This window comes from Camellia sinensis, chromosome 12 (assembly GCF_055761805.1).
Source record: "Camellia sinensis isolate YWXY chromosome 12, ASM5576180v1, whole genome shotgun sequence".
In the NCBI taxonomy this organism is placed as follows: domain Eukaryota; kingdom Viridiplantae; phylum Streptophyta; class Magnoliopsida; order Ericales; family Theaceae; genus Camellia; species Camellia sinensis.
In genome coordinates this window covers 93,785,625-93,797,974 of record NC_138972.1, presented here as the reverse complement: position 1 = coordinate 93,797,974, position 12,350 = coordinate 93,785,625, and the positions used below count along the sequence as shown (strand labels likewise).

General features: G+C 41.6%; 1 protein-coding gene across 1 annotated transcript; it reads left to right on the top strand.

Annotated features, from left to right (window-relative positions):
- The first annotated feature begins 2,705 nt into the window (after positions 1-2,705).
- On the top strand, positions 2,706-10,848 carry LOC114287626 (uncharacterized). The gene is made up of 8 exons (XM_082897497.1): positions 2,706-3,006; positions 3,104-3,133; positions 3,222-3,755; positions 3,835-3,917; positions 4,020-4,106; positions 4,202-4,543; positions 4,641-4,724; positions 10,600-10,848. The coding sequence occupies exons 5-8, from the start codon at positions 4,020-4,022 to the stop codon at positions 10,612-10,614; spliced, it is 528 nt and encodes a 175-aa protein (XP_082753623.1). The 5' UTR covers positions 2,706-3,006; positions 3,104-3,133; positions 3,222-3,755; positions 3,835-3,917; the 3' UTR covers positions 10,615-10,848.
- Positions 10,849-12,350: the final 1,502 nt, after the last annotated feature.

Genomic DNA, 12,350 nt, shown 5'->3' with positions numbered 1-12,350 from the left:
CCATGCTTTGAACTAGAAATATTCATGATTTGGGACTGCCTTGGCTCTGTCTTTAGACTTCATGATCAAATAATGCGTGCTTTGTATAGCTATAGGTCAATTCATGTGCCTAGTTTTGAGTTTCGGGACCATTCCATACATCGGGTGCCATATTTCCGTGATTCGGGACCATTTTGTATCATATTTCAGTACTGAAATTTGCATGTTTGCATACCTTGTTCCATGCCTTGCCATGCCTTGTTAGAGTTGCATGTCATGCCTTAGGTTCGGTCCCCGGTTTGCGTGCATGCGTGCACGCATTTCGAGAGTCTCATTTTCACCTAATGGCTACTGATGTGAGTGTGGCTGAGGTCCATTCATGTTGGTGTAAGTCCATTATGCATTGTGTATGCCATTTCAATTCATAGCATTGCGTATACTAGGTTGTATGTTAGAGCATCGTGTATGTCATGTTACATCGCGCATTGTGTATGCCATTTCATAGCGTTGTGTATGCTAGGTTGCATGTTAGAATTGCATTCATGCATATCATGCATATTGCATTGCGCTTGGGATAGGAGTTAGCCCAAGCACGGGAAACGAGGGACGTTTCGTACTCCGAGTGACGGAACGTGTCTCAATTCCTGGTCACCGACACTCCGGATTATCCATGATGGAGTCTAGGCCTTGTTGTGTCCATATGTGCATTCATTTCATATTGAGTCATGCAAATCGACTCCACGGCCATCATGCATCGAGATGCGTGATTGGTGGCACGAGGATCGAAGACTACACTCCCTGAAGAGTAGTCATGCATACATATATGAAAATACTTTGCCATGCCCCTTTGTTGCTCTCTGTTACAGCAAATCAGAAATCAACAACCTTCCGGAGCCTGGCACGCATCCCAAGAATAATTGCAAACAGAGGCAAACCGGGCATCGCAAGGGATTCTCCGCACAAGGTAACCCGAGCATGCGTCATTCATCATTTGGAACAGAGATGAGGCAGTCCACGGATTTGCGTGCAATTTACTGCTTTCCTAGATTAATTTGCTAATTAATTAGGATTTTGTATTTATTCGGGACTGCATTATTTATTCATTTGGGACTGTATATTATTTATTCGGACCCTCCGGGTGAGGGCACAATTGTAATAAGTGTGCGTGTGCGTGATGTATGTCTTCCAATCCCACGTCTTTCTCCTTTTTATTTACCCGCTTATGATGGTTAGATTAAGGCATGTTTCAATTAGCATACAGTATGATAGCATGTTTGCATTCATTCATCTGTTTTGCATGCATCGGGCTCAGCGCATCATACTAACTGCATTATATTTCAATTCCAAGTTGAATACTTGTTAGTTGTAGCATTTCACATGCCATCTTTAGAATAGCCGAGCCTTCTATAGTTGCATTTTTGCATGTGTTGCATTAGGCATTTCTATATAGTTAGGATCATGCATGGATTTCTAATTAGCTTCTGTTTTGGCTTGGAGTACTCGGTAAGTTTTATGCTTTAGCATCCTTGCATGCGTGTGAGTGACTGCCATGATAGCATGCTTACCATGAGGCTATGTGCTTACGTGATATAAACTGCATGAATGCCTGTGGGTGAAGGTTGGATTATTTGAATTGGAATAAATGCATTGACTGTGAGTTTTAAGCCCACTAGATAAGTGGCAAAATCATGTTTTTCTAAGCCCACCCGAGGGTGGCAAATCCACGTCTTAGCCTACTTGCGGGTGGCACCATCAAACCACTTTCAAGAATAAACATGAAATTTTTGTTCCAATTCAGACGATCCAGTCTATACTTGTATGCTATGCGCATCACATAGTAAATCTAGGCTAATAACCGGAATAAGAACGCATAAAGTTTTCAAAACTAGATATCATGGTTAGTAGAGGCCGATCTTTGATCGGGCAAGCGGGGGTGCTCACGAAGTGACCTTCCCCAATCGTACCCAAGTTCCCCAGCCGAGGCAACTTTGGTGATGACGGACACGTGGCCTTAGGCAAACGAGTCAGGGTTTCCTAAATTTTCCCAAAATAAAACATTTAGGTGGCGACTCTGTATCTGGCGAAGCAGTCCATGTTTGGCACTTCTTTCTAAAAAAATCTGTTTTCTCAAAACGATTTGCCGGATTTGGACTCTTTGGTTCAGATTTAGAACCGTGACAATTTGAGAGTCCGAACCTGTAGTGAACCCCAATACGAACAGAACGGGACCTCATCCCTCCCGGGGCGTTCGGGGACGTCTACACACGTTGGTGAACTTCAATCATTTGTTGTACCAAGATGATCGAATTACCAATGAACCTTTCATCTTGGCATCCCAAGCAGAGCAAGTTTGGTATGTTGCAGACCCGTTACAACCAGACTGGTAAGTCGTGGTGAAGATGTCTCAAAGAGGTTTATTTGATATGAGTTCGACTGATCCACAAATCGAGCCATACATGAGCCAACAATTGGAATAAAATATAATGCTTCGTGATGAAGAAGTTGGTTGGGTGAGGGAAGCCGCAGAAGGGGAAACAGTTGATGTTCAAATAGGCTGATATTTAATCAACATTAGTAATTCAATTAAGGCCAAGGTTGCAGTTAATCATCAATTTCTTAATTTACTTTGTCTTTATAATTGTATTAGTTCAATTAATGTCATATTATAGTTGATAACAAACCATTTTCTATGTTTCTAATGTCAATTAATGTTATATTGCTTGCAGATTATTATGGGAAGGAAGAGGAAGCCTGATCATCCCCGGCGCATGATGTCTGATGTGCTACATAACAGGACATCAGTAGCACCACCATCAGAGGAGACATCACATCGGCCACCATCGGAGGGGCCATTAGTGCCACCACCATCTGAGGGCTCATTAGTACCACCGTATCGACCACCATCAGTGGCACCACAGCAATTACCATGTACTCAGCCTCCACGCCTACCATCGGTGCGTCCACCATCAGTGGCACCACAGCAGCTATCATCCTGACTAGAGTCATCAGCTTGTGAGCCATCCGCAGGTATATAAATTTGCTTTGATTTGTATGAAAATTATTTAAACATACATTTATTTATGCTCATTATATATAACTTGTTTATTCTCATTATATTTTGCAGACCCTTCGACTTCTTCACAGCCTACCTCAGGTATAAGAATTCGATTTGTATTCATATTATTTAAATTTGTATTTGTTTATTACCATTGCATATTGTTTATTGTTATTGTATCTCGCAGGTCATGTTAGTTCTTCATCAACCTCGACTAGGCGTGGTAGAGGATATGCCAAGGACATTAAAGAGTGGGGTACTGGTAAAAAGCTGGACATACAATTTGATGAAAATTAATGCCCAATAGGGGCGTGGCGAAGTTAACTACTCAACTTGGCATCATTGTGCGGAATGGTAACATTGTTCCTCTTACTTTTCTTGACTGGAACAATGTGCCTGATGATATTGTTGATGCTATCTGGAAGGATGTGAAAGTAAAAGTATATTTTTGTCCACAAATTCGAATTCCAAAATTGTGTTATTATTATTTAAACTTTGAAATTGTGTTTTATAGGACAATTTGAATATATGTCCAGAGGAGTACAAGCCAATCTGCATGAAAAACTGCAACAGCATATGGAAGGATCACAAGAACAAGATTAAGGCTAAGTATTTCAAGTCTAGAAGTTCTGATCCTAATCTGAAGGATGATGTTCCTTTGCACATTGTGCCAAGCCAGTGGGAAGAACTTGTGGAGTATTGACATACTTCCGATGCTGAGGTATACAAATAAGTTATATTTATGATATGTAAACATACAAATCATATTTACATACTTACATTTGTTGAACCTGTTACAGAAAATTACAAGTAGGAATGCTAAAAATCAGCGAGCTCACGGCATAGCTCATACCACAGGGCGTACTACTTTCTCTCAGATACGGTATGAGGTTTACATTTTATTGTTTTATTTTTGTATATAAATAAACATTGTATATTTGCAAATTATTTGGATTCGAATTTTCATATTTCTAAAAAAATGTAGATGACCAATAAGGGGGAGTCTACTGATAAGATGAATGTTTGGCTTATGACACGTAGAACAGATGACCCAGAGGTTATCCAGACCTTGGTAGTTTCCAAACACCTTTGATTGTATTTAAAGTTTATTTTTTGTGTGTCAACCATCTTAATTTGGCATATACTTGTATGTCTTATTCAATACAGGATGAGTTTAATCGTCAACTCTCTATGCTACCTGAGGATGGTCGGACTTTGGAGGCTAGGAATGCCATTTTCCATGAGTTGATAGGTCATGACGGACATAGATATTGTCGCACATACGGGAGAATTGTGCCTCGGAGAGCGGTGTATAAAGATAGTGCTGGGCCGTCACAGTCAACATCCCAGCCATCGACTATTGATCAGATCACGCAGCAGGTTCGTGCAGAGCTAAGGGATGAGTTGAGGGAGGAGCTACAAGCAGAGTTCTCTACACATTTACAGCAAATGAGAGCTGAGATGATGGCCTTTGTGTCACAGGGGGCGAGTGTCGATCCCAACAGACAGGTTCGATATAAATTAAATTGTTTGATAGTTCAATATTCACACAAGATTATGTATAAAATTCGAATATGATTAACACATTAGGCATTGACTATCATAGGTTCCTGATGCATCGAGTGGCCACAGGGCATTTAGGGAATCTGCAGAAGATGAGAATCCATATACACCACCACCAGAAGATCAGGTATAAAATGTATCTTTGCATTCTAAGCTAAAATGTATCTTTGCATTCTTTACATTCTAAGTTAAGAGACTTGTGGGAGAAGACGGGACTCAAATCGGGTTTCCGGATTGGGAGTTAGAACCGGATTTAGCACGAAACTTGGCACACACGACCGCCTAGGCACGAGAGACTTGTGGGAGAAGACGGGGCTCGAATCGGGTTCCTGGTTTGGGAGTTAGAGTCGGATTTCACTTTAGGCAAACTAGTTCCTTAAGAAACTTGAATTCGAGGTGTTAAAGCCCCAAAATCACCAAACGGCGTCGGTTTAGCACGAAACTTGGCACATACGACCGCCTAGGCATGAGAGACTTGTGGGAGAAAACTGGGCTCGAATCGGGTTCCCGGTTTGGGAGTTAGAGCCGGATTTCACTTTAGGCAAACTAGTTCCTTAAGAAACTTGAATTCGAGGTGTTCACGCCCCAAATCACCAAACGGCGTCGGTTTAGCACGAAACTTGACACACACGACCGCCTAGGCACGAGAGACTTGTGGGAGAAGACGGAGCTCGAATCGGGTTCCCGGTTTGGGAGTTAGAGCCGAATTTCACTTTAGGCAAACTAGTTCCTTAAGAAACTTGAATTCGAGGTGTTAACGTCCCAAAATCACCAAACGGCGTCGGTTTAGCACGAAACTTGGCACACACGACCGCCTAGGCATGAGAGACTTATGGGAGAAGACGGGGCTCGAATCGAGCTCCCGGTTTGGGAGTTAGAGTCGGATTTCACTTTAGGCAAACTAGTTCCTTAAGAAACTTGAATTCGAGGTGTTAACTCTCCAAAATCACCAAACGGTGTCGGTTTAGCACGAAACTTGGCACACACGACCGCCTAGGCACGAGAGACTTGTGGGAGAAGACGGGGCTCGAATCGGGTTCCCGATTTGGGAGTTAGAGCCGGATTTCACTTTAGGCAAACTAGTTCCTTAAAAAACTTGAATTCGAGGTGTTAACGCCCCAAAATCACCAAACGGCGTCGGTTTAGCACGAAACTTGGCACACACGACCGCCTAGGCACGAGAGACTTGTGGGAGAAGATGGGGCTTGAATCGGGTTCCCGATTTGGGAGTTAGAGTCGAATTTCATTTTAGGCAAACTAGTTCCTTAAGAAACTTGAATTCGATGTGTTAACGCCCCAAAATTACCAAACCACGTCGGTTTAGCACGAAACATGGCACACACGACCGCCTAGGCACGAGAGACTTGTGGGAGAAGACGGGGCTCGAATCGGGTTTCTGGTTTGGGAGTTAGAGCCGGATTTCACTTTAGGCAAACTAGTTCCTTAAAAAATTTGAATTCGAGGTGTTAACGCCCCAAAATCACCAAACGGCATCGGTTTAGCACGAAACTTGACACACACGACCGCCTAGGCACGAGAGACTTGTGGGAGAAGACGGGGCTCAAATCGGGTTCCCGGTTTGGGAGTTAGAGCCAGATTTCACTTTAGGCAAACTAGTTCTTTAAGAAACTTGAATTCGAGGTGTTAACGCCCCAAAATCACCAAACGGCGTCGGTTTAGCACGAAACTTGGCACACACGACCGTCTAGGCACGAGAAACTTGTGGGAGAAGATGGGGCTTGAATCGGGTTCCCGGTTTGGGAGTTAGAGTCGGATTTCATTTTAGGCAAACTAGTTCCTTAAGAAACTTGAATTCGAGGTGTTAACGCCCCAAAATTACCAAACGGCGTCGGTTTAGCATAAAACTTGGCACACACGACCGCCGAGGCACGAGAGACTTGTGGGAGAAGACGGGGCTCAAATCGGGTTCCCGGTTTGAGAGTTAGAGTCGGATTTCATTTTAGGCAAATTAGTTTCTTAAGAAACTTGAATTCAAGGTGTTAATGCTCCAAAATCACCAAACGGCGTCAGTTTAGCATGAAACTTGGCACACACGACTAGGAATGGCAACGGGGCGGGCCGGGGATCACCCTCCCCGTCCCCGATCCCCGATGGTGAAAATTACCCCGTCCCCGGCCCCGATCCCCGACGGGGGACCCATCATCGTCCCCGACCCCGGACATTCCCCGGGCAAAAAAAAAAAAAAAAAAAAAAAAACAGCAGCAACAGTAATAATATTGTTAGATCTGAGATGAACAACAATACACAACAATAATAATCTAATAATGATCCTATGTTTCATCTTCGTCAACAACAACAACAACAACAACGAGATATATATACATATTATGAATCAAAAAAAAATCTGAATCAACAAATATATATATATATATATATAGAGAGAGAGAGAGAGTGATTCACGATATAGAGAGTGATTCAAAATATATATATATATATAGAGAGAGAGAGTGATTCAAAATATATATATATATATATCTGAATCAAAAAAAAAATCTGAGATCTAAGGGTTAATTCACGATCTGTTGGCGATCACGATCTAAGGGCTGATTCACGATCTGTTTCCGAGAGTGATTCACGATCTGAGATCTGTTGGCTGATTCACGATCTGATTCCGAGAGTGATTCACGATCTGTGGCTGATTCCGAGCGTGAGACCGAGAGGGACAGAAGAACCATTCTCTGATTCACGATCTGTTGGCTGATTCCGTGAGTGATTCCGAGCGTGAAACCGAGAGGGACAGAAGAGAAGAGAGAAAAGAGTGGTTCTTCCATTGACGATTGGTGGTGGTCAGTGACAAGGCAGTAACAGAGGTGAGGAGAAGAGAGAGAGAAGGGGCTTAGGGTATGAGACGAAGACCAAGATGAAAACTAGATTAGGGTGTGAGAGAGAGAGAGAGAGAGAGAGTAGTGTGGAGAAGAATGGATTTGTGAAATTAGTGAATAAAGAAATGAGGGCATGTAGAAATTTAATGTATAAAGAGAAAAAGAGAATTGTATTATTGATTGATGTTTGTAATTGTTAAATTATTGAATGCGACAATGATTCCTATATATAGAAGAGTAGGTGGTAGTAGGTGGTAGATGGAGTAGGTAAAGTGAAGGTGGTAGGTGGAGTAGGTGAAGTGGAGGTGGTAGTGGTGTAGTGGGTTTAGTGGAGTAGGTGAGGTGGTAGTGGTGTAGTGGGTTAGGTTTAGTGGAGTAGGTGAGGTGGTAGTGGTGTAGTGGGTTAGGTTTAGTGGGTGAACTAGGTGATAGGTTTTAACAGCCCCCCGCAAACTCAAAGGGGATAGGAACTAACCAACTTGAGTTTGGAGAGAGTAACAAAACAAGAAAATACATAAAAAATAAAAGAGGATAGGAGACACTGTATGGTCGTGTCAGACCGTTGTAGAAGACCGATGTAGAAGACACTGGCTCGTGTCGGACCGATGTAGAAGACAGTTTATGAGGTCATGTCGGACCGTTGTAGAAGACAGTTTACGGTGTCTTGCTGGACCCTTGTAGAAACTAACCGGAATCAATGTCGGGACAGTTTACAGAGTCTTGTCGGACCCATAAAGGAGCTAACCGGAATCAATGTAGGGACAGTTTACAGAGTCTTGTCGGACCCATGAAGGAGCTAACCGGAATCAATGTCGGGACAGTTTACAGAGTCTTGTCGGACCCATGAAGGAGCTAACCGGAATCAATGTCGGGACAGTTTACAGAGTCTTGTCGGACCCTTAAAAAGTCGCACCCTCAAAAGGTGTGCCCAATTTTTCAAAAAGGCATGCCATCAAAAGGCGTGCCCAATCCATAAAAAAACGTGCCATCAAAATGCGTGCCCAATCCATAAAAAGGCGTGCCATCAAAAGTTGCGCCCTCAAAAGGCGCGCCCACTTCATCAAAAGTCGTGCCCGACAGAAAGCGTCGAGCCATCAAAAGGTGAGCCGGAGACGCGGCGAGGCACGTGAGCGACAGAGCGGCGTGTCGGCCGCGTCGTCAGTGTCAATATAAACCAATGCGGAGGTGGAGGAAACCAAACCAGACTGAAACCTCTGAACTTGTCATTCTGAAACAATCTGTAAATACTCTGTATCCAACCCTTCTCGGAAACACTCAGTAACCCAAAAAACATGGCCTCTTCTTCCCGTTCAGCTACTCAGAACATGGCCTCATCTTCCCGTGGTCTGCTCACTCTCTTTCCCGACCTCAACGAGTCAACAGGAGAGATAACAGGTGCGGTGGCCCGTGAACCTCAACCAAACACCTCTGGTTTTGCTCCGTTGAACTTTCCGATGCGGTCGGTGGAGCAAAAAATGGCAGTGCAAACGGATATTGAGGCCAATCAGTATACATTGAAGTCATGTGTGGAAACCATGACTGCGGTCACAAACTTGTCGCACCGGCTGCAGAGTAGGACAAATGAGGTGCAGCAGTTAAACGCCCAACTGGCTCTGCTCCAGCGCATGTATAAGGATGCGCGAGCAGAGATAAGTGTGCTAAAGGCGGAAAATAAGGAGCTGAAGCGGAAGGCCACCGTGATGTTCCGATTTGGAGGTCCGCCATATGCTGCAGTGGAGGAGTATGGGTGAGTGAACGTGCTGGGCGGCGTGGAAAATATGGAGGCAGCACCGGCAAGGGCCGCTCAGGACGGAGGCAAGAAGAAGAGACCGGCGGCAGAGTAGAGAAGAAAAATCCCGCCTGTAGATGTGGTTGTTTGGGTTTGTTGTTGTTGTTTTTTTTTTTTTTTTTTTTTTGGGTGTAAAATTGTGATTAGGGCGAAATCCCGATAGAAATAAAATGAGTGTATTGTGCAAATCCGAATGGCTTGAAGGTACAAGACTGAGCAGAAAAATTAGATGGAATGAATTTTTTTTATTTTTATTTTTTATTTTTTTATTTTTAATAATAAAAAATTGAGGTTCAAGGAAAAGTTGGGCTGTGGAAAGAAGAAAAAGAAAAAGTAGCACCCACGTGAGTTCCATCCAATTTTTTATATATATAAGATAAAAAAAAGGTTTGGACGGTGGAAAAATATTTTAAAATAGAAAAAATTATATAATATAGTTATCTCTTTGAAACTATATGCTGGTGTTGATCAAAAAAGTGGGCCAAATTACCAATACCGCCAATCTTGTAGACATCCTGAAGTGGGAGACGAAGAGGCTTGTCTGATGGCCTCTTGGGCTCTGTAATCATGTCGAGGGCATCAAGAAGGGTTGGGCCCTTGTACCATGTTACCGGTGTAGAAGACACTGTATGAGTGTGTATATAGAAATTTAAGTGCTTAACCTTGCTCTGATACCATGTAGAAATTTAATGTATAAAGAGAAAAAGAGAATTGTATTATTGATTGATGTTTGTAATTGTTAAATTATTGAATGCTACAATGATTCCTATATATAGAAGAGTAGGTGGTAGATGGAGTAGGTAAAGTGGAGGTGGTAGGTGGAGTAGGTGAAGTGGAGGTGGTAGTGGTGTAGTGGGTTTAGTGGAGTAGGGGAGGTGGTAGTGGTGTAGTGGGTTAGGTTTAGTGGAGTAGGTGAGATGGTAGTGGTGTAGTGGGTTAGGTTTAGTGGGTGAAGTAGGTGATAGGTTTTAACAGGGCAGATGAGTGAATAGGAAAGTATATATATACGGGGATAAGTTCGGGGATAAACCGGGCCGGGGAACGGGGACGGGGCCGGGTACGGGGCTGGAACACTTATCCCCGTCCCCGGCCCGAATCTGTTCGGGGATTAATTTTTAAATACCATTCCCATCCCCGTGGGGATATTTTTCGGGGAAAACCCCCTCAATTCGAGGTCGGGGGGTCGGGTCCCCGTCGGGCCGGTTTCAAATTGCCATCCCTACACACGACCACCTAGGCATGAGAGACTTATGGGAGAAGACGGGGCTCGAATCGGGTTCCCGGTTTGGTTAATTTTTTTATATTTTTCTGTAATTAAAATATTAACACCATTATATTGTTATTAATTATTTTTATTTTGTTTTTTTCAGATATTTCCTAAGTAGCAGTTTGCTTCTTGTGGAATGCGGGCGTGTAAAGATTATGACCAACTTTTATTTTTGTAACCCACGAAAGAATCAAGACGAAAACTTTTGATTTTGATTTTGATTTATGTTATTTAAATTTGTGAACAACATTATGTATGTATTATGCGACATTATGTAGTGGCATAATTTTTATTATTATGAATTTTTATTTATGTATTGTTATGAATGGAACATCATTATGAATTTTCATCATGTGCCAATTTTTGTTTATGTATGTATTTATATTATTATGTAATTTTTGGATTTTTTTTAATTATTTTTCATTTAATACAGGTTATTTTTATATTTTTAATAATTTTAATACAGAGTTTTTTTTAAATTTTTTTTTTTAGACGGCAGAACACCCCGTCGCAAAAAGAAAATTGTACCAAGCTTTTTACGACGGCACAAATACTGTCGCAAAAGGTAGGGAATTGAATTGAAAAATAAGGCCTTTAGCGATGGTATAATTACCGTCGATAAGTCATTAGCGACGGCTCAGGTTGCCGTCGACAATAGTCATTAGCGACGACACTTTTAGCGACGGGATTTTTACCGTCGCAAAAAGCTCTTTTAGCGACGGCAATACTGTGCCGTCGCAAAAAACCTAGATTTTTGTGGATTATTGGCGACAGTAATTTGCCCGTCGCAAAAACAATGGCGACGGCACTTGCCGTCGCTAAAGCCCTTTTGCAACCCCCTTTGTTGCGACCCCCACTTGCCGTCGCAAAAAGATATTTTACCGTCGCAAAAACTTTTTGAGACGGCGTTTGGGGTATTTGCGACGGCGTTTTGCCGTCGCAAAAAACAACTTTTTTTGTAGTAATTTCACAAAATCCTACATAAACGTGACGTGACGTAACACTTACATAAACTTAATGTAACGTGACACTTACATAAACGTAACGTAACACGTTACGTTTCGTAAACTTAATGAGTTTTTTTTTTTTTAAATTAAATGTGAAAATGTTGCTGGTTTATGTTTGTGTCACGTTATGTTTCATATAAATTGAATGTTGCCATAGATCATAGGTGTCACGTTACGTTTACATTACGTTACGTTACGTTTATATAGGAAATTGCATATTACTATAGATCATAGGTGTTACGTTACGTTTATGTAGGTGTCACGTTACGTTACGTTACGTTTATATAGATATGAGTTATGGTAACATTTAATTTCCTATATATGGTTTTACTGTTATTTATGATATTAACAACTAATATTGAGGATAAATGTGTCAACAAACTTCCCACAGGATTTATGGGAACATAAGTTTTTTAGTAGGACCATATGTAGCATAAGTCTCCCTAATAGGACTTATAAATAATTTTCCCTTTAACTTATTACCTTTGTTATAAAAAAATTAATAAAAATTATGTTTTTTAAAAATAAAACATCTAGTGACAAATATAATACATTAAATAAGTTACAATTATTGAATCGATATAATTTTTTGTATAAATAACAAAATATTAAAAAAAAAATAAACAGTTTAGATTATCGAAACGAACTCTTGATGGACCTCACAAGCTCAAGCAATGTCCTCCCATCTAGATTATGGACTGAATGGAAACTACTTTCATTCTATAATGTACACTCTTTTTCGAATTGTGTACCATATGTCTCGATTATGACATTTGTGGTCTTTGTTTATGACCTAGTATGGTGTTACTTATAAAAAAAATGTTATAGGTCTCAAATTTTCTACTAA

Coding starts and splice junctions, on each gene's coding strand:
- LOC114287626 (XM_082897497.1), top strand. CDS start 4,020: ATGACCAATAAGGGGGAGTCTACTGATAAGATGAATGTTTGGCTTATG. Junction 4,107..4,201: donor CAGAGGTTATCCAGACCTTG/GTAGTTTCCAAA, acceptor TATTCAATACAG/GATGAGTTTAATCGTCAACT. Junction 4,544..4,640: donor GTGTCGATCCCAACAGACAG/GTTCGATATAAA, acceptor TGACTATCATAG/GTTCCTGATGCATCGAGTGG.